The sequence below is a fragment of the Pholcus phalangioides genome, unplaced genomic scaffold (assembly GCF_987345545.1).
Source record: "Pholcus phalangioides strain wild (caught in Gottingen) unplaced genomic scaffold, Ppha-v1.0 ptg000043l_1, whole genome shotgun sequence".
NCBI classification, from domain to species: Eukaryota; Metazoa; Arthropoda; class Arachnida; order Araneae; family Pholcidae; genus Pholcus; species Pholcus phalangioides.
This window is the reverse complement of record NW_028301629.1, coordinates 209522-236296: the sequence shown is the minus strand read 5'-3', so window position 1 is coordinate 236296 and position 26775 is coordinate 209522. Positions and strand designations below refer to the sequence as shown.

Below are 26775 nucleotides of genomic sequence, written 5' to 3'. Positions count from 1 at the left end.
TGTCTGTTGTGGCGTTGTATTTGTATTTGAATATGAAATCTGAATTAAGAGGGCCTGACTGTATTGTGAGTACTATGTACTTTTTGAAGAGTTTCACCCACAATGAAATATTTCTTTCTGAAGCTTCAGCATACAAGATTTTTAATAAGTGAAAGATCCAATAATTTAAAAGTTGAAAGCAAAATAGTATGGTTTAATAATATACCATCTGTGCTTAAATCTGATTATCATATTTTTTTAAACTGTTAGGCAACATTATATTTAGTGCACATTAATTACAACACATGAAATACTTGTAAAAGGAACGTCAAGGCAGCGATTGTATGGAAATGGCTTTTGTTTTATAATCAATGGGTGGTTCTACCTTTCAGTCAAAGCATTGTATCTTTGCAGTTCTTTGGTGAGATTGGTCAAATTTGCTTTTGCTGTATTAAACTTATGCTCCAAATCACTAATTTTAGCTAATTCAGCTAAATGCCTGGGCCTCTGACTTGTTGAGCCTAAAAAAAAAGTTTTTAAAGAAATGAATTTTCCTTGCTTCACAAAATTGTTTGATTGAATTTGCATAATTTTGTTCAGATTTTCTTAAAATTTGAGCTATTTAAAAGAAATTTAAAAGAAAGAAGAAAAAACCACTAACCTCCAGAGAGAGTTCCAGATGGATCAAAGACTTCACCCTCTAGAGTTACGCATCTCTTCTTAATTCCATCAGCGAATGCCACTCGTTTTGCCGATTCCATGTTCCTACAGATGAAAACATTCCCAAAAACATGCTGCATCGCTGGCTCCACTGCTTTATTATATGTGATGAGAGAGAGAGCTGTGCTGACATTCTCTTTGCCAACCTATGGGTAAAAAATTTCATGATGCCTAAGGTCTGGATTACACTATAAAAGTATGATAAAATATCTTTTACAAAACGTGAAAAAAACCCAACCAATAAGCTTATTGCTTGTTTTTTTACATTTTGTAAAAGATTTTTTATCAAACTCTTTATAGTCTGATGAAACCATCAGCAGTTCTAAGATGCTTCAAAATACTTTAATGGAATGCAATACATTCAAGTATTTTGAATGAATTGCATTCATGTACAAATGGGTCAGTCTCAAGCAGATCATCCAAAAAGACGTAATTCATAAGTTCACTTTGATTCAATAATTTCTTGTAAATAAGAAATTCATTTGCTTGATTGATACTGATTTTCCCATAGCATAAAATATAATCAGAAATATAATCATAAATAATAAGGAAAAACATAACAATGTACCAATCTTTCAGCATAATCTGCAACAGATTTTTCTATCATATGAGACTTGATCTTGTTCAGTGGAATGATGGTCACTCTCTGCCGGAGTTGACCCCTCTCAAGCAACAGTTTACCGGTGCTGTCGTTGTCTACAACTACATTCATAAGCTTAAAGGCAAAGAAAAAATTATTTTAATGAAAAGAATTAATCAAACAAGAAAAATAATATCATGAAAAAATATGCCCTGAAACTGAAATTTTTGGTTGCCTACAATAATCTTAAAAAAGCAGACCAAGTAGATAGTTATTCAACACTCACAACGCAACGGTAACTAAACAGTTCGTAAAACAGCAAGCAGAAGGTAAAACATATGCACAAAAGTTAACATGTGATCATTCTTTTTTGAGTCATAATATAATTTTCTCCCTAATTTTTTAAGTAAAAGATCACTCACTTTTCCTCCAGCAGCAAGTTCTAGAGCAAGAGTTGCTGCAGGGTCCTTGACTTTCAATAAGCTGCAAACTTTACCAAAAACTTTCTTTCGATCAAAATTTTTCACTGGATCAGCAAAGTCAAACAACAGATGAGGGAACCTGGAAAGATGCATTATATAATATAACTGCATGCACAGTTACACAATGCATTAAGTGAGCATTGTTAAACAAGTTATGCAACAACCTGGATTTCATTCTGTCCAATTCATCCCTAAGCATATGAATTTCATTATCCAGTCTGTCCTTGTCAAACCTGAGCTTTTGTGCTTTTTGTTCATCATATCCAAGGCTATCAATTTCTTGCTGAAATGAAAAACAATCAGACATGAAATCAATTACATAAAAATAAACCGAATCCAGAGAGGAGAGTGACATACTTTTTCTCACAAAAATTCGTGTTTAATACAAATACACCACAACAGGTAAAATGCTTAACGAGATCGCTGAGAAAAACTTGCCCATAACAAATATGGATGTCATACTTCAAAATTACAGCAACCCTAATTAATAGAAAAGCAATTACAAAAACTAGAAACAATATATATATACATGATGAAATATTACACAATAACCATAAAGAATACTTATGGTTGTCTTATTGTAAGTATGGATAGCTTCTCGATTTACCCCAACATGTTTATCGTATTTTATTTCTTTTTAAATGTTTTTCAATTGTATTAGAATTTACTACCTCCAGGGGTAAGCTATTCCATTTATTAACCACCCTATTAGAGAAAAACTCCCTGCGGCACCCTAACTTAGAATTGTCCCTTACCAATCGATACGTGTTTTACCCCTCTCCATAAAGTACGAGTGGGAAAGATGGGAACAACAAAATTCCTGAGAAAGATTTAGACAATTGCTACTTCAGAGCTTTTCCCGTTATCACACTAGAATAGAGCTGGCAAAAGCCTTGTTTTTCAAAAACTATACCACCGGCTCATACTAAGATTTTATCTTACATAAGTTAGACTTGTTTCAATCATGTGATTTATTTGTTCCAGACTCCGAAAAAATTGAATTGATTATATCACAATTGTCCTATATAGTAAAAACTTTCTTGAAAGTGAGAAAACCAGAAACACTTCAACAGTTATTTGTAATGATTGATCAGTTTTCTAGATCTAGAGAGACTACTGTACAAAGTGCTCCACCACAAACCGGTAATGCATAGAGATTCAACCAAAACAGAGCTAACAGGTCTCCATCGGTTTTGAGATGTTTCCAGTGTAACCAGAAAGGGCATATTTGCCAACAATGCCCCTTAAATCAGGCTCAGGGAAACGCGCAGTCGGATACATAGGAGGGGGCAATGTGTCTGATAAGAAGGTGTCCCCTGAATTGAATTTTTTACGCCCAGTAGTACGCATAAATCACATTTTTTCAAGGGCAGTGGTGGGCACAGGTGCTGATAGATCAGTTTCCAACTAGCACAACAAGTGGGTTCTTCCCACAATCAAATTAAACCCTATAGAGGTGCAGATTTTAGGTTGGCCTCTGGTGAGCGCTGTCGACCCGTGGGAGTCCATCAGGCTCAAATAGAAATACATATCAGCAGTGTTCACACAGAGTTGATAGCGCTCACTAGAGTCTCCTTCGACATTCTAATTGGGAAAGGAATACTTAGTGAAGTCGAAATAATTGTGGACTTCAAAAATCATGAACTTAAGGGTGGACTCTTAAGATATAGAGGTAAAATAGATCAACAGAAAATTACACAATTAGTTGAAAATTCAGAGTTCGACCAACAACAGAAACATGAATTGACAAGATTATTGAACAAGTTCCCTGATCTGTTTCGGGATAAACCTGGAAGAACACAAGATTATCACTGAGGGCAAGCCAGTTTCTGACCCCCTTTTCTCTTCCAACGTGGAAGAAAAAATTGGTAGAAGGTACAAGAGATGCTGAAAGATGATATAATAGAACCCGCATCTACGAACGGGGGATCTCCATGTTTTTTAGTCAGCAAAAAGTCTGGGGACTGGAGATTTGTAAAAAATATTGAACAAAATCACTGCTCCCGATCGTTGTCCTATGCCCTGTATCAATCAAATTCTTCAGCGAATAGGTGACTCAATGTACATGTCTACGTTTGATCTGGCATCAGGATATTGGCAGGTTCCCGTCAGGCTGGAAGACCGGGACAAGATGGCATTTGTTACCGAGTCCGGCATGTACAGATTCAAAGTTATGCCTTTCGGCCTGAACAATGCCTCTGCCATGTTCCAACGGATGATGACAATGGTCTTGGGTCACCCAGTCGGTAAATGTACTGACTTCTATATTGAGGATATTGTCGTATACAGCAAAGATTTTCAGTCCCATCTAAAAAATTTAGAAACTTTTCTCTTGTCTAAGGGATGGTGTATTAACACTTAAACCCGAAAAATGTAGTCTGCATATACGAACCCTCGAGTATTTAGGACTCAATTTAACCCAAGAGGGTTGGAACGTAAAACCCAGTCAGACTGATGCAATCCAGCAGTTTACAAAACCAAAAACTGTCAAACAACTTCAACGTTTTATTGGATTGTGTGGTTGGTATCGTCAATTTGTTCCACATTTCGGAGATATCGCTCATCCTCTCTACCAGTTGACCAAAAAGAATCAGACCTTCAAGTGGGAAAAAATTCATCAGGAGGCATTCGAAGAACTGAAGAGGGCCTTGACACGCGCTCCGGTTTTGATTACTAGAAAGATGAATTGTCCTTTGAAAATTTATGCAGATGCATCTGGCATTGGCATAGGAGCCGTACTACAACAGGTCGAATCTGATGGTGAAAAACCGTTAGCATACGCTAGCCGCACCCTAAACACAGCCGAGAAGAACTATTCGGTTATGGAACAAGAAGGGCTTGCTATGGTTTGGACGTGCAATAAATTCAGAGCATGGTTTTCTGGTGATCCTATAACCATCGTAACCAACCACAAAGCAGTCTCCTGGTTTTTCGATGCCAAACAATTACTGCAACTTCTTTAAAATATGTTATGGTAATAAATGTTTAGATCTGGAACATGTCTTGTTCACTAATTATTGCCTGTGAGTTAATTGGATCCTTGAATCACGGGACAGTAGCACACAAATACACTACAGTGTCCCCATGTAAAATCAGTCGATTGACAGTAACAATAATTCATGGCCCATCCTATCCATCCCGTTAAAAATTTTGAACACTTTGATCATATCTGCCCGACACCTGAGTTCATCCAATGTGAACATATTTAAAAAAAAAGAAGTCTCTTCATAACTCAAGCCCTGTGTGTTAATAAGAACATGTGTAGCTCTTCTCTGCACCCCTTCAACCAAGTCTATGTCCCTCTGTAGGTTTGGGTCTCCAAAACCTTACGGCATATTCCAGTCAAGGATGAACTGTGCCTAGGAAAATCCGAATAATTACTTTAGGAGCACACGACAAGACCATTTTGAAAATAAAACCAAGCCTTCTATTTGCTTTTTTAAACACCGCTGAACAATGTTCAGAATACCTGAGCCGCTCATCAATGAGAGAATTCCCAAATCGGTCACCCTAGTTGCATCCAGGATAATGACACCATTCAATTCGTAAGAGAAGCATGGGTTGTTCGAGCCAAAATGAGTGACCATGCACTTGTTAATGCTATGGTGCCGCTGTGGTGGTCGAGTGCCGCTGTGGTGGTCGAGTGGTTATAGTGACGGACTCGCGATGCGAGGATCCGGGTTCGAACCCCACAGTGGTGGTCGGCTGAAGTTGGTTTTCTGTGGTTCCCAACTTCAAGGCGCAAATGCGAGCCGATCTCCCCGTTAAAAAGTCTCGCCACAGAGAGCAACAGTCCTACAACGATAAATCATTCAATCATAACACTTCACTCATAGTTAGAAAAACAACTGGTGGCAGATGGCAGCACTACACATAACAAACATTACACAGAAACAAACTTTACGTCAGGTTGCACTACACGTACACGCACATTCCCGCATGTACCGATTCGTTGGGGGGTTCCGTGGGGGGGGTGCATTTGGGGTGTAGCAGTAGTAGGTAGGGTCTCCAAAAAATGGCTCGGGGTTCCATGATGTTCTTAAGTCAGCCACTTCGTTGGGCAATTTGCCTGTTGTGGCGTTGTATTTGTATTTGTATTGTATTAAACTTCATGCTCCAATCTGTTTGAGTTGGTCTGAAGCAACTCTCTATCTCTGATTCAAAACTACCCCATTAGCTTTACATCATCGGCAAATTTGCTAGCAATCCCATAGATACCCTGATCGAGTATATCGAAAAAAAAGAGAAAAAGTATGGGGCCAAGAACACTGCCTTGAGGAACGCTACTTGTGACGCCTGTCCAATTAGAGAATTCCCCGTTGCGATCTATCTCTTAACCATGATTCTATCCAATTCAGCAAGTTGCCCCCAATCCCAATCTCATGTAAACGCCTCAAAAGTTTACCATGTTGGACCCGATCGAATGCCTTCTGGAAATTAACTTAACCATCTATATTCTTGCCCTTGCCCAAAGCCTTAGTCACATGATCATAGAAGCGAAGAAAGCTAGTTACACATGACTTCCCCTTCCTGAACTCATGCCATAGCTGCCAACTTTTGAAAATGAAAATTCGGGAGATTTTCGCGCACACCCGTATTTTATGCTAAAACCATTCCCTAATAAATACAATAGGGATTTTTCCTAATAAAATAGGGATTTTCCAAACATAAAAGTTGAAGCGTAGGGAATAAACTCCCTATTCAAAAACTGAAGTCAAATTAAAATAAGGATTTTACACACATGGAAGTTAAACCCTTGGGAATAAAATTCCTACGCAAAAAACAAGTGAAATTGGAGGTCAAAACTTCAATGATGTAAAAATAAATATTGTGTTCAATCAGAAACGCTGTGAACAAACATTCTCTGTGAATGACCCCAAAATCATCGGAAGATGAAGGAAAACACCGTCAATTTTTGAAGAACACTGACTTTTTGTGACACTTGCTTGATGTTTTTTTTTCACTTCACGACTGATGATGGCAGTCTTTCCATGACCGATGTTTATGTCCGTAACACAACTTGTACAAAAAGGAAAAGTCAGCCCTCTTCTGGAACGTTTGATGAAAGGAAATTCATCGGAATAAGTATCTTTAAAATTGATTAAATATGTTTTTGCTTATCATTATTCATGCTTTGTTATATCGCACGTACGTAACTTCAACAAAAGAAATTTTGACCACATGTGCATCACCATAATCTTCAATTATTATCCAGGCCTATTGGCTGCTAAGCCATTTCCCTACACGATAAGACAAACAACTTTCTTGTTACCATCAGAGGGTTTGTAAAACTTCCTTAAAAAGGGAATTTCCCCATTTACGACGTGTGACGTCATTTCGAAAGGGAAAAAAAAGAGGCTTCATGTCCCACAAGAAATTTCTTAGGGATTGTTTTCATAAGTGGGGATTTTTTTAATGAAGTAGGGAATTTTTAGGGACAATTAGGGATTTTAGTGATTTTTGTAAAAATTTGGGAGATTTAAGAACTTTTCGGGAGATCGAGCGATGAAGATAAAATTCGGCAGATTCCCAAAAAATTCGGGAGACTTGGCAGCTATGTCATGCTGATTATCCGACAATACATTATTTTTGTCTATCCACTTTACCAACTGCCTTTTGATAATACAGTAAAACCTCATTAAGTCATGTCCCTAATGAGTCATCACTCCGCCTAAGTCGTCGTTTTTCTTCAGGCCTGTCCAGCTTTCATAGACAACAATGTTATTAAACCCTTGTTTACTCATCGCTAATTTCAGTTAACTCGTTATGATTAAAATTTTTTAGGCAGTAACAGATAATTTCTATGGCTTCCTTTAGAAAAATAGCTTGTTAACAACACTGCCATATGATTACAAGTCACTATAAAAGCCTTATGTACCAAAACGGAACAAGTAACGGAAGTTACGCTGGGGAAGTTTGTTTGCCGACTGAAGTTTTTGAAACATTAGGGACTGTTTGAGCTACATCTGATTTCTGCATGGGTCCTACTGATTTTGGGCTTAAAATTTAAACAAATTATCTTTATTGAAAAACCAGACTTTTTTTCCAGAACTGATCTTCTAATGTATGCTTTTCCCTATATCAATAAATGTTATATTACTTTAAATTTATATGATTTTCACAATATTGCTCATTGAAACTGAGGGCACTTAAGTCATCACTCCGCTTAAGCCATCCTAATTTTTCAATAACATGAAGTGACGACTTATCGAGGTTTTACTGTAATTTCAAAAGTTTTCAAGAGGGAGCTCACCAAACTCACGAGACGATAATTGGACACAGTCTCTCTACTACTCTTTTTTAATATCGGAACAACATTAGCAAGCTTCCAATCTCTTGGGACGATACCCTCAGCAACACTACTCCTGTAAATCTGTGCGACTGACCCCAACAATTCATTAGCACGTTCCCTGATGACCCTGGAATAGATATCATCTGGTCCTGGTGCTTTGCTTGCACACACATTTTTTTAGAAGATTTGGGACCTCCACGTCTTCCACTTGAATATCGTTGAGAATTTTATCACCCCAAGCAACACCCATACATTGAATAGCATTTTCTCTATTAAAAACCAATGTGAAAAAGTCTTTGAAAGCACTACACATGCCTACATTGCTCTCTACCCTAGACCCTTCTATCGTGAGGAGACCAACTGTCCCCTTGCATCCATTATTGATGTACCTAAAAATGATTTTGGGTCAGAGCCAATGTTATCTGCCAACCTAGATTCAACTTCTTTGTTACTATCCCTTATCGCTTTCAACGTTCTTTTTTTATTAGCAAACAATGGCAGGTCACCTCCTTCACTTATATACTCTCTGAACGCTCTTTTTTTTTCTGGAAATCAAGGTAGCCATCTATATTCTTGCCCTTACCCAAAGCCTTAGTCACGTGATCATAGAAGCAAAGGAGGCTAGTTACACATCACTTCCCCTTCCTGAACTCATGCTGATTATCCAACAATACATTATTTTTGTCTATCCCCTTTACCAATTACCTTTTGATAATACAGTAAAACCTCATTAAGTCATCAAGAAAAGGTTACACACGCTATCCGTGAACCGTAGGAGGCACGATATACAAACATGCTTTTTTTTGAACAAGGGGAATGACGTCGGGCAAAACAGAGGACAGCTTCGTAAAAAAAGCTAAATTCTTTAAACTGACTTATCACTCAGACTAATTACAACCAGCCTTTGAAAACTTCTGCTAACCGTTCTCTCAAAACATCAAAGTTAATTCTGAAAACAAGGAACTAGTCTTTTGTTATCAACCTTACCCTAAGAAAAGTTAACAGAAAAAACTAACGACATGTTGATCACTGGAAGTAAGCTCATCCCCTACCAAAACATGTTCAATAAGATCCTTGGAACTAGTGAGAACAAAATCCAAAATAGCAGTACCCCTCGTGGCTCCTGATACATGCTGGTGCAAAATATTATCGAGCACCAAATTAAGAAAGTCTCTTTCATATTGATCTTTAGCTAAAAGGTTCTCCCAAATGATAACTGGGTAATTAAAATCTCCTAATATGACAACCCTCTTATGCTTGCACATGTAGGAAATTTCATCATGAAGTTTGGCGATATAGTTTTGATCCCTATTTGGCGGATTGTAACAAGCCCCTACAATAAGTTTATGATGCCTTTTGTTTCAATATCACTTCTCTGTCCGTTACACTCCATAGTCTTCAAACATGATTTCACATATATTAAGACTCCACCCTCTTTTCCTATCCGATCTATTTCTTAAAAAAGTATCATATCCTGAGATTTGCAAGAAAGATTCATTACCATGGTTTGCCCAAGTTTCTGTAATGGCTATAAGATCTTATAAATCTTATAACATTTACACACATTTCATGATTTTATATATATAGGCCAGTACATATATTTTTGTATTAAAGACACATTTGATTTTCAACAAATTATTCCAAAAATATTAATAACTCCTCACCTTCAATCTCTCTATTTGCTTTTCCAGAGCTTTATAAGAAGTTTGACCCGCCTTGTAAGCATCATCCATTTCTGTGTACGCTGCCTGCTTCCTCGTTAACTCTTCCTTCATCATTGTCAAGTTCATCGAGGCCATCTTTTCTTCTGTCTCTGATTTTTTAATATCTCCTTCTGCAGCTGAAGTGAGATAAAAAAATTCACCCTTTCCAGCAATTAATTTTACCAATATACATAGTATTACAGCTCAATATGTACAGTATCATAGCTTTGTTCAATTCATTTCCCGGAGTCACTGATCTCTAAAGTACTTTATATACACATAGACCATTCTTCAAATTACACGCATGCATGGAAAAATTGATAAGTGTTGAATTAATTCACGACCATGAATGTAATGTGCTCATAGAGAAAGATTCAAATTTTTCAAATAATAAATTCAACTGTTTGACTACTGGATAACTGAGTGCAGATTTCATCAGCCTTATGAATGAATTTTTTTCTCCCCATACTGGGATCGCAACAATTAATTTTCACACATTTTAAAAACAATTAAATTAACATTATTTCTACTAACTCTGTAACGAACAATTTCCCAAGTGTTGTTAACCACAATTAAGTTTACATTACCCATCAACTGGGAAGCGATTGTGGCAGCCTTTCCATCTGCATCCTGGACCATGCCTGCATTCACATCATGAAGATATTTTTCTGCCGCTTTAGCAGCCATGGCATCTTCCTCCGATACTTGCTTCAATTTTTCGATTTTCTTCTCCTGGTTCAAGATGTCTTTTTCTTTATTAGCTAGAGCATGTGTTTCCTGCATGAAAACATCAGTATGTCCAATCAGGAATTATGACTTAATTTAATGAATAATTTCTTTTAATGATGGAACACACAATCGGACTCGCTCATAACTAGCCAGCTTTTGGTGAGTCTGGATTTAATAAGGAAATTAATGTCTTTTGTTAGGTACAATGGTAATTGCATAGAAATTCTGTCTCTTTTAGCAAGAAGGTTTTTTTTACCATAGCTCAGATTTAACAAACAATTCAATGAAAAACCTTGAAAAAATGATTGCAAAAATAATAGAAAGTGAAAATTAAATGCAAGAAAAACTATAGTCGGCTGCCCTGTATTAGCGGTACCCATATTCGCAGTTTCTGTATTTGCGGGTTTTTTTTCCTTCATGGGGAAATTTTTTTTGCCAACACTCACAAATCGTCATTCATGTGTTTTGTTTACAAAATTTAAGTTGTGCATATTTAGGATGACTCGCTAATGCCATTACTGTCATCACCAGAGCTGTGGCAGTCTTACGAGGGAAACAGTCTACAGTTCTACAGAGCCAAATGAAGAGATTATAAAAGACATTGTGACGATAGCGAAACAGGTTGGTGGAGTATCAATGATATGGATGTAGAAGAAGTCAAACAGCTAATTAATACCAATTCAGAGGCACTGACCAAGGAAGAATTAATTTAGCTGACTGTTCCTGAAACAGAAGTGGTACCAGCTGAAGATCAAGATAAAGAAGTGGAAGACAAGTTCGCCATTGAGTAACATAGCGGAAGGGCTTCGCATTTTCAAATCAGCAATAGATTATTTTCATGATATAGATCCCTCTATGGTACTTTCTTCACATGTAGAAAAGTTGGTAGAGGAAGCCTTGTCAACACACCAACATACCCCCACATACTTGATATGAAGAAGAGAAGAAACAGCAAACAGAAATAACAATGTTCTTTCAGAAAACATCGCCAACAATCGCTGCACACTCTTTTACATTCCTTTCCACCCTCTGCGTTACCCTGCTCTTCTCATGATGTTCAATAAACGAGATATACAAAAACTATGGTTTCGGTTATTCACGGATTTCCGTATTAGCGGCCACCCCCAGAACGTAACCCCCGTGAATATGGGGGGCAGACTGTATAAAGTTTTGAGTTTCTTTCACTACTGTAATAATATGGCGATAATGTACTTTGACGAGGGATGACTGTCAATCAATGGTTCAACAAAAAGTTTTTCATCAGTTTGTTGTCAATGTGCAGGAGCAGCAGCACTTCAACTAAAAGGAAGGAATGAGCATGGAAAATGAAGACAAGAAACTGACAAAATCAGAATTTTTAAAAATTGGCTAATTCAGCCCTTGCTAAACTTCCAATCTGTGTGTTTAAATGTGAGGATCATCAGAGGAATTTTTCCTTCTTCATGTGTTGAATTGTTTGTTACATTTTGAGGAGGGGGATGTGCATAAACTTCACTGTTTTCATCGTCAAAGGTTGAACAGAAATCACCAAATTACATCCACATTTTTTATGGGCATCATTTTCAGCCACCTCATTGGGCATTTTGACTGTTGCGGCCTTTGTTTGTATTTGTACTAGAAAAAGGTTAAAAAAAAATTCATACACAAATATCAATATCTCATACCAACAAATTTCAACCTCGAAATTTGCTCCCTATAAGCACTTAATTTCCGACATTTCATTTTCTTCGCTTGAAAATGGATTTAGTGCGTGACCGGATATAATGATCACTTTCGCCAAAAACGAGCTTCCCATTACGAGCAAGTTAGACTATCAATTTATTTTAATAATATAAATATAATAATATAAATCTTATATATTTTATTAGCATAATTTACTATTTCTAGCACAGCGAAGAGTTCTAGTAACACAATTAGAATAGTCAAAACATTAAAAATAATAATTATTTTTCATGCTTAAATAAGATGGCCTTAAAACAAGTAAAATAATAATCTGAGTACATTCAGTCTTTGCAGTGAAATGTGGGCCGCAACAAGATACTTTGTGATTTGGTTCAAGCATACATTTTGGCAACCTCCCCCACCACTAAGTGTGTAGCTTAGAATAAAACAGAATGAAAAAATACTATTGACACTGTAACTGTAAAATTTGTAGTACTAAAGCTTTAACTTACATCTTTCTGGTTTTTCAGAAGGTCTTTCTTCTTTTTGCCAAGATCCACAAGGTTCGATTTCATATTTTGCAACACGTTCATTTTTTTCGTTTCCTCCAATGTTTTCTTCTTCAAAGTAGTTTCCAACTGCTGTAACTTACTGCCTGTTTCCTTGAATAAGAAGGACAGAAAAGAAGAGTTGCACCTTTTGATATAACATAGGTTATAGTGTAGGCATCTCAACATTTTCAATCTTTGAAAGCTCGAACCATGTTCTCTCTCCCCAGATTTCAAAAATTTTGTTTTTAAAATCTCGATGTTTTGAAACATAGCATGACGTTAGTAGAGAAGCTGCTCAAACATCCCAACACTAAATAAACAGGTCAATAACACTCTCATATGGTTATACAATATTATGTACGATATGTATTTGTTATCAAAATAACTTTCTCAGTTAAGGAAAGAATATACTGACAAGCAAATTTATGTTTTCATGCTGAAAAACAGCTCTTGCTTGTTTACAATTATTCAACATGGCTGTCTGAAATAAGTGCAATGAGATACTCTTGGACCTAAATTTCATGTACATAAGTGGGTGCATGCAATTGATTATAAAAATTTTGACGTTACTTTTTAATCCTATACATTTCCATTGCAACTGTTTACATTATATGAATGAATATATTTGAATGAATATCAAAATGAATATAATTTTTTATTACATCCAAACAGCGCCGTAATTAGGCACAGGGTCCACTTGGAAGGGGGAGCTGGGCTAAATGCAAATTCTTGCACAGGAATGGTTAGTTACGGCACTGCATCCAAATATGGTATACTCTTTAAAAAAAACTCATTTTCTTTCAAACATTCAATATAACAACCTCCAAATATAGCAATTTAATATCCCAGTTAGGAAAGCATCAATGTTATGTAAAATTTCATTTTCAATTGCCCTTCTAAATGAAGTCATGGAGGAACTAAAAATGCTCTTGTAAAACAGCCGTTGTTATAACAGGAAATTAAAAAAAATTTCTTTCACTATATCTGTTCATTATCTCAATTAAATGAAGTGCTGTTGCAAATTATAAATTGAAGAGGCTTACTTCATCTCGTTTCTGCTCTAGTTCTTTCATTCTTGTGTCTACTTCCGCCAATTGTGCTTTCATTTCTTGTATTTTTGCCTCAGTCAATTTAATTTGTTCATGAATCTTTTCAACACCATCATTGGACTTAGAGCTCATCTCCTAAAATACAATAAATGAAAACTAATGAGTATAATTTAAAATGTTGGATGGAAGAACAGCTTTTGTACAGAGGTTAATCAAGTAGCTGGAAACCCTGAAAAAAATCAAATTCAAGCTTTTAAACAGCTAACATCCGCACCATCAGTCGGCTTGAGTGGTGTGGTGGTAAGATGCTCGTCTACCACCGTAAAAGTTGCTGTCACGGCTCCAGGTTCAAACCTGAGGGAGGATATAGATATTTTCCCTAACGAGCTTGAGACGACAACCTCTAGACAGTGCTTTCATTTCCAACATTAATGGCAGTAAATTGCAGTATAGCAATATGATCAGAGTTGTGTTCGGTGTAGTAGCACAATCAGTCTCTTTCACCACATGTTTGTCATTTTTTACAAGTAAAAAATTTCAACCCAAAATTTGAAGGAGTGTTTTCATTCTTTAAAGAAGTTTGGGGGTGCAGAAATGGATTTTAATGCATGAAATACAGATATACCTCAGCTAACAAAGATAATTTGTTCCAGAATCATGTTCGTTAGCTGAAAAGCAATTTCCCATAGGTTTCTATAGAAAATCATTTAATTCGTTTCAGAAATGGTCCAAATTTAATTATAAGTTCATTAAAATATCAAGGAAAGCTATGAAAAAAAGACAAAAACTGACCGAAGGTTAGAATGAATAGATAAATATACTAAATTATATAAATGAGAATTCAAAGGGAAATGACATACTGAAAATATTTTTATTTTACACTATGCAGTACACCAGCAGTAATCTACTGAAGCTAGTGTTGACACAATCTGGTCGAGTTCATAGGTGTCTTCATTCATTTGTAATTTGGTCAGCTCATTTCTGCGTCTCGTGTTTATGAAGATGGAAATGACAATTTCCTAGAATGTTAAGACTGTTCAGTTTGATGCTTAGAGTCTTTCACTGAAAGAGTGCATGTTCTGAAAACGTAGGCTACTTTTTTCTTTCCAATGCATACTAATGGTAAAACTTTCATGTTTACATAAAATGGTTTAAAAACTTTCAGAAAGAGGAGTGGCATTGCAACTGGGAAAAGATTCTGAAGTGGACACGAGTTAATAAGGCTTAAATGACAGTAATTCTGATAATGATTTTGTGAAAATTCAGCTCACAATGCAGCTATTTTATGTCAGAGCATACATCTATATCGCCAAAAATGTTTGTTAGCTGAGGCAGAAAAATCAGAAAAAATCTTCATTAGCCAAAAAATTTGTAAGCAAAGGCCTTCGTTAGCTGAGGTATCACCGTATGTGTCTAGATTTGTATTAATAAACACTGATTCCAGGCATTATCAAGCTACTCAATAACAAAAAAAGCGTGTGAATTTTCAAGTTTTGATATATTAAAAAAATTATATTTTGAAAAATTGTTTTGTATTGAAGTACCGTTATTTCACACAACTATGGTCCAAACACTTGAGCTCACTAAAAAACATTGATAATCAAAATGCTAAAAACATCTAGTGAACTATTTAATTACTACTGCAAGGAGTATAGATAGTATAATATAGAGATATGGTTAGGACAACCTCTTTTCAATTCTTTCGTGCAAATCAGCTGTTAGTTGGGGTTATGTTTTTCACATTATCTTGTCAGCTGCAAACTTTCTCTGCTACAAGTAACTACAACAAGCTGTTCTGCACTATTGAGATGTTCTGTATTACAGGTAATTTAGTACTTACATATGTTTAATAAACATTTTTACTGTTGCGTGAGTATAAACATATTTATAGGAAAAAATAATAGAAAACTGTACTTTTTTTGTTCTCAACTATGGTCCAACCATTTTTATGGACCACAAGCAGTTACTTGCAGCTTAGCTCGCGTGGATTTGGTAATCTGAAAATTACTCATTAATGATTCCCCCATGTAACATTTGAACCTCTCATGACCCCTTTGGGAGATTAATTCTCAGAAATCCCGTTTTAGTGGGTATCTACTTTCTAAAAATATTATTCACTAAATATCATATTTATGGCTTCAGCAATTCCGGCTTAGTGATGATTGCTCCATATAACTTTCGAACCCCACTCTCTTAGGGGGTTGAAGGCTTTAACGGTTTCCCAGCTCGGCTGATTTCTCCATACGACCCTCCCCTCTAGCAGCTGAATTTTGAAAAACCCTTTAATAGGTAGTCTTTACGTCATGAAACGAAACTTTCGACCAAATTTCATGGTGATAGTTTCTGTGATTTTGGCTCACTGTGATTTCTCTATGAATCTCCTTTGACCCCCTTATGGGTCGAATTAGAAAAACATCTTCTAGCAAAGAAGATAAAGATGGATATATGATATATTTGTAGTACATTCTCTCAACTATGGTTCATAAGCAATTTATAACACAAAATATTTGACAGACTATAGTTGGGACTTCATAACACAACTACGCTCCAAAATTTAATTTTTTCAAAATCCAAATTTGAGCTACATAAGGAATAAAAAAATGTTTAATATTAGTTCTTGATCTTTTTACAGGCAATATCAGCAAAAAAAAATTTTCAATAGCTTGAACACAGAAGTTATGATGATTAATCTAGAAAATGGAGTTATTTTGGACCATAGTTTTGTGAAATTACGGTACCTGAAAACTAGAGATACTTCACATTGAGAAGGAAAGAAAACAATTTAATTAATCACGCCTCAAAAGCTTATGGTTTTTCACTTTAAAAAACTAATAGCGTTGAAATATAAAGTGGCAAAATATCTTTCACAACTGACCTGAGCCTGCAAATATTGCCAAGCAACATGCAACTTTGTCAAGTGATCTAACTCGCGGCAAATTTTTGTGTATTCCACATAATCTCGACGCTCTTCTTTCAGCTTTGTCAGAGTAGGCGTTATTTCTTCTTCAATAACCTGTACAATAAACTCTGATTACACAATAGTACTAAAATAAAACACACGTTGATATCAACAGAAGTAAATACTTTTTAAAAAATGAAAAATACAGTAAAATCTGTCTTTAACGGAATCACAATGGACAGAGATTTTTTTCCATTGAACATAGGTGTTTCCGCTTAATAAAGGTTCAATTGATATAATGTGTAAAATTATGTAACGATCTTGTGTGTGATTGAAATGAATGAAAATAAATTAATCAAAGATGAAGTAAATAATTTAAATATAGATAAAATAAATAATTAGTCTATAATTACTAAATACTGTATTTAGATTTTGACAGCAACTGTATAAAATTCTGACCTACACTATTTTTCTTCTAAAATAACAACATATACTAATTTACAAAAATTTTCAATCAGGGTGTCAATATTTATTTGTCGTGTCAGGTTCGGTTCATATATTATCAGCATGCTTATGTAATTCTCAGCATCACTGTCGTAACTAGAAATTTTGTGACTGAAGAGAAACACGATTTTCCCGCCCCTACCACTATAAAATTTGATGATTTTATAACTGTGTTAAATACAAATACAACGCCACAACAGGCAAATTGCCCAACGAGGTGGCTGACTTAAGAACATCATGGATCCCCGAGCCTCTACCTACTACTGCTACACCACACATGCACCCCCCCCCCCGCGGAACCCCCCAACGAATCGGTACATGCGGGAATGTGCGTGTACGTGTAGTGCAACCTGACGTAAAGTTTGTTTCTGTGTAATGCTTGTTATGTGTAGTGCTGTCATCTGCCCCCAGTTTTACTAACTATGAGTGAAGTGTTATGGTTGAATGATTTACCGTTGTAGGACTGATGCTCTCTGTGTCGAGACTTTTTGACGGGGAGATCGGCTCGCATTTGCACCTTGAAGTTGGGAACCACAGAAAACCAACTTCAGCAGACCACCACTGTGGGGTTCGAACCCGGATCCTCGCATCACGAGTCCGGCACTATAACCACTCGACCACCACAGCGGCGAGTCAGCGGTTTAAGTCACCAAGATCCATCTAAAATACCCCATCCAAATTTTGTTACCAAGGCAGCTGGCTTTTGCTTCTCTCTAATTAATTCTGACCCTACTCAGTCTTGTGATCAAAGAATTAACACAGCCTGCACACAATTTTGTTGCTTCCATATCATTTGGAAATTCAACACTTAAGCTGATTAAGCTCCCGTGGAAAAGCCTGCTTTTCCGAAAAATTTTGTTACAATTTCAGAAAGCAACTGTTTTACTATATATGGCTTATCAAAACGACAGGATCAAGTACAGAAACGAACTCACATTTTCAAGCATAGATTGCATAAATAATTTCAGTGTACCACTGTATATTTTGTATGATCCTTTGGTCATCAAACATTTAGTATTTGTGTGAAATTTTCCGTTAATGGGTAGAATTTTCCTTCCCGTTTCCACGTTAGACAGGCTCTGTTCAATCCAGGTTTTTAGTATGTATTTTGGCATTGAAATCATGCAACAACAATTTTTTTCCATTGAAGACAGTTTCACTGTATATACAAATTTCAACCCCATCAAACATTCTTCAATCTCAACACAATTGGCAATGTTGGGAGAAAACTCATCATTTTGGTAAAATGCAAATTCTATTTGTAATTCATCTCCTTCAGGAGGAAAATGAAAGATTCACAAAATATTCCACAGACATGAAGCAAGCTGTCAACCACAGATTCGCATTAACAATGGAAACACATTCTACTAGGAATTATCACATAGCTGAACTTTTTTCTACAGCAGAATAAAACCATTTTTCAGCAGCAGATGTGACTATCCAAATTTTCAAACGAGCTTTTGTATAGCTCACAATGAATTAGTTCTGCCAACCAAATATCGAAAAATAATTTGATTTCGCTTTTCATTGATTACAGAAATCAAAGCACATTCATTAACAAAAATAATCAAGAATGTCCTGGAAAATGGGACATCATTTAAAATACTGCCCGACATCAACTATGTCGAGGGAAAAGGTTGCGATAAAATTCTTGACAAAAGAGGGGAGTTCAGGGGTGGGAAGTGACTAAGTCCATTTCGGAGCAGCCTTGCAGCAGCAAAATTCAGGATTCGGAGCAGTTTTGAAGCAGCAAATTCAGGATTTGGAGCAGTTTTGGAGCAGAAAATTCGGGATTCGGAGCAGATATTTATAAATTGGAGCAGTGAAATTAACAAGAATATTTTCATTAACCCTCAACCCTTTTCAAAATAAAACTGCATTGTCTTTTGTTATCAAACATCTTTTTGTCAGCTTGATTTTTGTTTTTGGTGTTTTAGGCTTTTGACACCTGGTTTGAAAGAGCGGCTGTCATAAAATTTTTTGCACCCGTCTATTTAAGATGATTTTTGCTTACTAAGGGCACTATTTGCTGCCTTGAACAGCAGCACTTCAAATGAGCTAAAAAAGTTTTATAAATTTTTAATTTTTTTATACTTGGAAAGAAATTGTTGCAAAATGGGAGAGAATTTCGGAAGAATCAACTCTATGTTTGGCGATTCAGCACTCATTATCTGGCGAGATTGGCGATCTGACACTCCTTATTTGGCGAGATTGGCGATTTAACGCTTGTTATTTGGCGACATTGACGATTTAACGCTCATTATTCGGCAACATAGGCGATATTCGGCGAAGTTTCTAAATTAACATTCGTAATTCGGCGGACATGCACTTTTTACTCCCGGAATGAAAATTTTTTTCACGAAACATCGGGATTTAGCACAATGACAATCGACTACAGTAATTTCTGCTGCTTCCAGTGACGACTTTTCTTTTAAACGGAAACACTCGAATTTGCACTTTAAAGCTGAAAGGCATTGCAAACTGTAACATGACGACCTGGGATCTCTTACAATCCTGTTGTTCAATTAATCTTGTTTAGGCCCCAGGGTTCGTTGGTTACCGGAAACCACCCGAGGCTTCCGCTGACAATCCGGTTCGGGTCAGTTAGTTCGCTTAGTCTGACGGTCCGGAGGTGGGGTCTCCTAGCCGTCGGGCGAGAACGGGGCCAGAGGTCGGGCTACCAACGTTCCATATAAATTCCGCTTTACATCTATGTCAGAGATCCCAATAGCTCGTCTGGTTACCTTCTCTTTCCCTCTGGGGGGGCTCCCGTGGTTCGTCGGTGGAGGCCACGTCGAGTCGTCATCGTCAAACTCTATTTTAATTGTGTAATATATTAGTGCAATATAATATAAATGTTCAGCAAAGTGTTATATAAATATGTAATATATTTTACCTCCATGCCGTCGGTGGTTCCTAGGACCATCTCACGGTTTATAATGTCATGAGTTTTTACAATGTGCAATAGGCCTAAAAGTTGTGGATCCTGGCCAGATCTCCAATTTGTTATGTTTGGATGCCAGATTTAATATTATAATGCTTACAGTATTTCCTTTTCTCATGAAGTTATGTAAATCAGATACAAGCTAATGTTGTGATTGGTTTTCCTTTTCTCATGAAGTTATGTAAATCAGATACAAGCTAATACCGCACCTTCTTGTTGTGATTGGTTCTTCAGTAAGGCATTGTGGGAATGCTACTATATAAAAGCCAGCTAGAGATGTGCTGACTCACTCACTACCTACCTACTTCCTCACCTACGACTTACGACCGACTTAATCAGTAAGGCGTCACGCCCTGTCATGGTGTGAGCTAGATCGTCTCATAAGTAGCGATGAAGTTACAATAATAGAAGTGTGCCTTGACACTTATCCCGTCTCATCGCACGTAAGGTTTCAATGTCGTCGTGATCCAGTGACCGGTTAGTGGCCAGACCGGCCACCGTGGACTTTCATCTCCAGTTCCATGTGCAGTGGCTGAGCTTTCATCTCAACGTGTGTTTACACCAAAGTCGTCTGAAGCTGGTGACGACGAGTCTTTGGCTGTGTGGTAGACACCTGGGAGTATCTACCGGACGATGTGATAAGACGTGAAAACCTGGACAACGGCAGTGAGATCGATTCATATTTTTGTTTCATTGTGACAGTGAGAGAAAAGACTAACTGTGATAATTGTGATAAAACATTAATTAATAGTTTAACATATAAAAGGGCCTGTGATAATTGTGATTACGCTGATTAATGGTTTAACAATATAATTGAATAAATGTTATAGTTCTATCTAAACTTTGTCTATTCCATTGTTGTCATCCACTCAATGTTTACTGGGGGAAAAAATATTGAAGAACCGGGAGGTAACGATCAAGAACGTTACATAAATTCTGGGGGCTCGACCGATACCAGTTCATTGATTTTGGATGACAGTTTTGGAATCGCAATATTGAGATCGTATTTTTAATCTCGGGTTTGAGTTTTTGTGATCATATCGCAAATTCATGTTTTAATGGGCGATCGCATTGCAAATTCGTGTTTAAACGAGCGATCGCGAACATCGCTTGTGTTTTGTTAGTCGATTTAGTCGTAGGTATTATATCTAGTCAAATATTATGATCGTATGGTAAATTTGAACTTTTCGAAAATGTTGTGATCGATGATCGAACCCAATTTTAAATTTTTTTTTGCACTTGTGTTTTGATTCTAATATTTTTTACGGGATTTTTTTTTCGCAAATATTTTTGATAAATTAATGTTTAATTGTAACAATGAATTCTAGTTATTTGAATAGTACGCCTGGATATTCAGGTAGAGATGATTTTTGTATACAAGTTGAATCCGATCGTAATGATCTTATTTTCGAGAATGACGATCGGACTCGATCGGGGTTTTCACCCACGATCCCATTGAATTCCGGCAATTCATTTACTGGGCCGGCTTATCCGAGTAATGATCGTTTAACATTTTCCGGACATAATAATGTTCGAGAATTTTTGAGCAAGTGTGATATTTTCTTTTCTCTACAAAATATCCGGAATAAAATCGAAATTGCAGTAAGTGTCTTTGAGGGTAGAGCTCAATTGTGGTGGGCCAATATAGGTAAAGATGAACTTCAAAAAATGGATTATGGTGATCCTTGGGAAAATTTTAGGAAGTTAATGCTACAAACATTTTCACCGCATCATACATGGATTGAGTTGGCTCAGGCCTTATTTTCTCAAAATTATTTGAGTGGCTCCTATTTGGACTTTGTCTTGTATAAACTTGAATCATTTAAATCTTACGATTCATCGATACTGGTATCTGAAAAAATTGAATTGATTATCAAACAATTTCCACCGCGGGTAAGAACCTTTTTGGAAATACGTCAACCAGATACGTTGCAAAAATTATTTGTGTTGTTGGATCAATACAACTCCTTTCAAAATTCAAGTTCTCAAAATTATCGAAATGTACCTTTTCAGAGGTCTAATTTACCAAGAGTGCCCTTTCAGTCTCGTAATGTACAGGGTTTTACTAGACCTCCTATGCTAAAGACCCAGGCACCGAAATATTCTCAATTAATTTGTTTTGGTTGTAATCAACCCGGTCATGTAGTTCGAAATTGCCCTTTACAACAAAACAGTGGACAGGGAAACGGGCCTACAGGTACATAAAGAGGGGTGGTGTTCCTGTGGTTTCTAGTACCTCTCAAATTGATTTTTTATTTCCGATTGTTAAAATTAATGACAGTTATGTAAGAGCTATAATTGATACTGGGGCTGATAAATCAGTGATCAGCCTTGAATTGGCACAGAGGGTGTACAAAAACAAAAATGAAATTAGACCCTATATAGGAGGTAATTTTCAGTTGGCCTCGGGCGAGTGTTGTCAACCTGTTGGAGTTCTAATGACTCGGGTCGAAGTACGAAATAGTACTATTGACACGGATTTGATAGTTCTCGCCGGAGCGCCTACTGAGGTCTTGTTGGGAATAGATATTTTATCTAAATTGGAGTTAATAATTGATTTCAGACACAAGGAACTGAATGGAGGACTTCAGCAATATAGGGGGGAAATTGACAAACAAAAAATTACAAATTTAATTGAATCTTCTGAATTTTGTGATAATCAGAAAAAATTATTGTTTGAATTGTTGTCAGAATTTGAAAATCTTTTTCGGGATAAACCAGGTAGAACACATTTAATAGAACATAAAATTGTTACACAGGGTGGCCCTACTTTTAGATCTCCATTTCCCTTACCTAGGTGGAAAAAACAATTGGTTGAAGAACAGGTTAAACAAATGTTGGAAGATGACATTATAGAACCGGCTTCCACCAGTTGGAGTTCACCTTGTTTTCTTATCAAAAAGAAAACGGGAGATTGGAGATTTGTTATTGACTATAAAAAACTTAATAAAATTACCGCTCCAGATAGGTACCCCTTGCCATCGATTGATCAGATACTACAAAGAATTGGCAGCTCAGCCTTTATATCCACTTTTGACTTAGCGTCAGGATATTGGCAGGTGCCAGTAAGGTTTGAGGATCGTGACAAAACTTCTTTTGTCACAGACTCTGGCATGTACCGCTTTAAGGTCATGCCGTTTGGCCTTAATAATGCGCCTGCCACCTTTCAGCGCATGATGACTATGGTACTTGGTCATTTGGTAGGGAGGTGTACAGAGTTTTATCTGGATGATATTGTTGTTTATAGTTCAACTTTTGAACAACATTTACAAAATTTAAGAATTGTTTTTTCTTGTCTTCAAAGGGCGGGGTTAACATTAAAACCAGAAAAATGTTGTCTATTTAAGAATAATTTAGAATTTTTGGGTCTAAATTTGTCCCGTGAAGGATGGCATGTTAAGCCCACACAAACAGAGGCTATTTCTCAATACAAAAGACCATTAAATGTAAAACAACTCCAACGATTTCTTGGACTCTGTAGTTGGTATAGACAATTTGTTTCTCACTTTAGTAATATTGCGTATCCTTTATATCAATTGACAAAAAAGGGATGGACAGAAATCCATCAACAGGCATTTGAGAAATTAAAGAGGGCTTTAATTGATACTCCAGTATTAACAACCAGAAAGGAAGGTTGTAGATTAAAGATTTATACTGATGCTTCGGGTATAGGAATAGGCGCTGTTTTACAGCAAGTTGAACCTGAGGGCGAGAAACCCTTGGCTTTTGCTAGTCGTACACTCAATTCGGCAGAGCAGAATTACTCAGTTTCAGAGCAAGAGGGTTTAGCAGTAGTATGGGCATGCCATAAATTTAGGGGCTTCTTTACAGGAGAGTCTGTAACTGTGGTCACTGACCATAGAGCTGTAGCCTGGTTTTTTGACGCAAAAAATCTAAAAGGAAGGCTCAGTAGATGGGCCCAACTTTTGCAAGAATATACTCTTTGTTTTGAGTACCGTAAAGGTTCAACAATGCAAGTTCCCGATGCCCTATCACGGATGCCCTCTTCATCAAATGATGAAATGGATTTTGAGGAATGTATTGATAACAGATTATTTTTATTTTCTCTTTTGGATGTTTCGGAATTGGTTACCAAACAGAGACTGGAATACACAGACATCATAAAATATTTTCAAGAAAAAAATTTGGGAAATAGAATTGTTGATCATAAATTGGAAAAATATTATCTTTATGAATCAGATAAATTGTATTATTTACATAAACATGCAAAATTATTGGTTATTCCTAATGCATGTAGAAAAAAATTTCTTATGGAGATGCATAATCATCCCACTTCGGGACATATGGGGGTAGGAAAAACTTATCAAAGATGCTTAAAGCGAGCCTATTGGCCTGGTATACGAAGGGATGTCAAAAATTATGTACTTAGTTGCCCTATTTGTCAAACACGAAAGTTTGACAATAAAAAAAGATGGGGTCCTATGGTGTCCTCGACTGTAAATTTCCCAGGAGAGGTCGTAGGAGTGGATACCATGGGTCCTTTTCCTGTTTCCTCTAGGGGAAATGTGCATCTTTTGGTAGTGGTAGATTACTATTCAAAATGGGTTGAAGTTTTTCCCCTTCGTAGAATAACAGCCTCTGTGGTTGCCAAAAAATTTGTTTTTGAATATTGTACAAGATTTGGTTTTCCAAAAAATCTTGTTTCCGATAATGGTCCCTGTTTTATTTCTAATTTGTTGAAAGAAACTTGTAATGTCCTTAAGATAAAACAGCGATTTATTACCCCATATCATCCACAGTCAAATTTGACAGAAAGAATAAATAAAACATTGAAGCAGATGATTGCCTGTTTTATTTCTGATAATCACCGTACTTGGGACAAAAATTTATCTTTCTTTGGTTTGGCTTTACGGTCTGTTCCGTCTGAAACCACTGGTGTCTCTCCCTCGAAGTTGTTTCTCGGTCGTGAGCTTGCTTTACCCTTTGACTGGGCTCTGGATACCCCAATTTGGGAAAGGGCCAATATACCAGATATTTTGGTTCAACAGGTTAAGGAAAGAGTTAAAAAACAGCAAAGGAGACAGAAGTATTATTATGATAAAAAGAGAATTCAACATGAGTTTAAGGTGGGAGATAGTGTGTTAGTCCGTACTCATTACAGATCCAGCGCCCCTGGAAATGTTATGGGCAAACTGAAACCTAGGTGGGATGGACCATTTTTCATTCAAAAAAAAATATCACCTGTTGTTTATTTAATTCGCGATCAGAGTTTTGTGATTGTTGGTAAATATAATGCCTGTGATCTTAAGGCCTTTATTGTGGCTGGGGAGAGTGGAGAGATTAATCCTGAAACTAGTCAATCTTTTACTAGTCAAGAGGCCTTCCCTATTCAAGAACAGACATATCGGTCAGAGGATGTTAATTCTAGTCAAAGTGCTATTGCATCTAATGGTGAGTCTAGTCAAAATTTGAATCCTTCAATTAAACATGTATTTAGTGATGAGACAGTGCCAAAGGTTAGAACTCGTTCTAGTTTTCATAATCCTCGTAGATTTTCTGAACTGATGGTTCCTTTACAAAGAGGTTGGCAAAGAATGCTAGTTAAGAGAAAGAAAGGACCTCGCGTGGATGTATATTATTATAATCCTGACGGTTTAAAGTTCCGTAGTTCAGTGGAAATTCTTCGTTATCTCAGTCAACAGGATACTGATCTTCGGGTTGAAAATTTCTGTTTCAATGGTCAAAAATCTTTACAGGGAGATAATTATCGTATTGTGGGCAGACGGTAAATTTAAAAAAAAAAAAAAAAAAAAAAAAAAAGGTTTAATAGATTTGTTCTATTTAGGTTAGGTATTATTTTATGTTGTCTCTGTGTTTCACTCCTTGTTTGAGTGAGCAAAATTTTTTTTTTATTTTGTAGTTATGAAAATTTTTTTGTCAGGGTAAAAAATTTTCTTTTGCAGAGGGGGAGGAAGTGTAACATGACGACCTGGGATCTCTTACAATCCTGTTGTTCAATTAATCTTGTTTAGGCCCCAGGGTTCGTTGGTTACCGGAAACCACCCGAGGCTTCCGCTGACAATCCGGTTCGGGTCAGTTAGTTCGCTTAATCTGACGGTCCGGAGGTGGGGTCTCCTAGCCGTCGGGCGAGAACGGGGCCAGAGGTCGGGCTACCAACGTTCCATATAAATTCCGCTTTACATCTATGTCAGAGATCCCAATAGCTCGTCTGGTTACCTTCTCTTTCCCTCTGGGGGGGCTCCCGTGGTTCGTCGGTGGAGGCCACGTCGAGTCGTCAAACTCTATTTTAATTGTGTAATATATTAGTGCAATATAATATAAATGTTTAGCAAAGTGTTATATAAATATGTAATATATTTTACCTCCATGCCATCGGTGGTTCCTAGGACCATCTCACGGTTTATAATGTCATGAGTTTTTACAATGTGCAATAGGCCTAAAAGTTGTGGATCCTGGCCAGATCTCCAATTTGTTATGTTTGGATGCCAGATTTAATATTATAATGCTTACAGTATTTCCTTTTCTCATGAAGTTATGTAAATCAGATACAAGCTAATGTTGTGATTGGTTTTCCTTTTCTCATGAAGTTATGTAAATCAGATACAAGCTAATACCGCACCTTCTTGTTGTGATTGGTTCTTCAGTAAGGCATTGTGGGAATGCTACTATATAAAAGCCAGCTAGAGATGTGCTGACTCA

General features: G+C 36.7%; 1 protein-coding gene across 1 annotated transcript in view; it reads right to left on the bottom strand.

Moving 5' to 3' along the window:
• Positions 1-26775, bottom strand: part of SMC2 (structural maintenance of chromosomes 2) — a 64005-nt gene that overhangs the window by 20967 nt on the left and 16263 nt on the right. Inside the window, exons 5-14 of the mRNA XM_089255611.1 lie at positions 16623-16760; positions 13742-13882; positions 12660-12809; positions 10344-10533; positions 9718-9893; positions 1926-2044; positions 1702-1840; positions 1268-1414; positions 641-845; positions 365-500 (exon numbers count right to left, since the gene is read on the bottom strand). Of these exons, the coding sequence (XP_089111737.1) occupies positions 365-500; positions 641-845; positions 1268-1414; positions 1702-1840; positions 1926-2044; positions 9718-9893; positions 10344-10533; positions 12660-12809; positions 13742-13882; positions 16623-16760 (1541 nt within the window). The remainder of the gene's footprint in view (positions 1-364; positions 501-640; positions 846-1267; positions 1415-1701; positions 1841-1925; positions 2045-9717; positions 9894-10343; positions 10534-12659; positions 12810-13741; positions 13883-16622; positions 16761-26775) is intronic.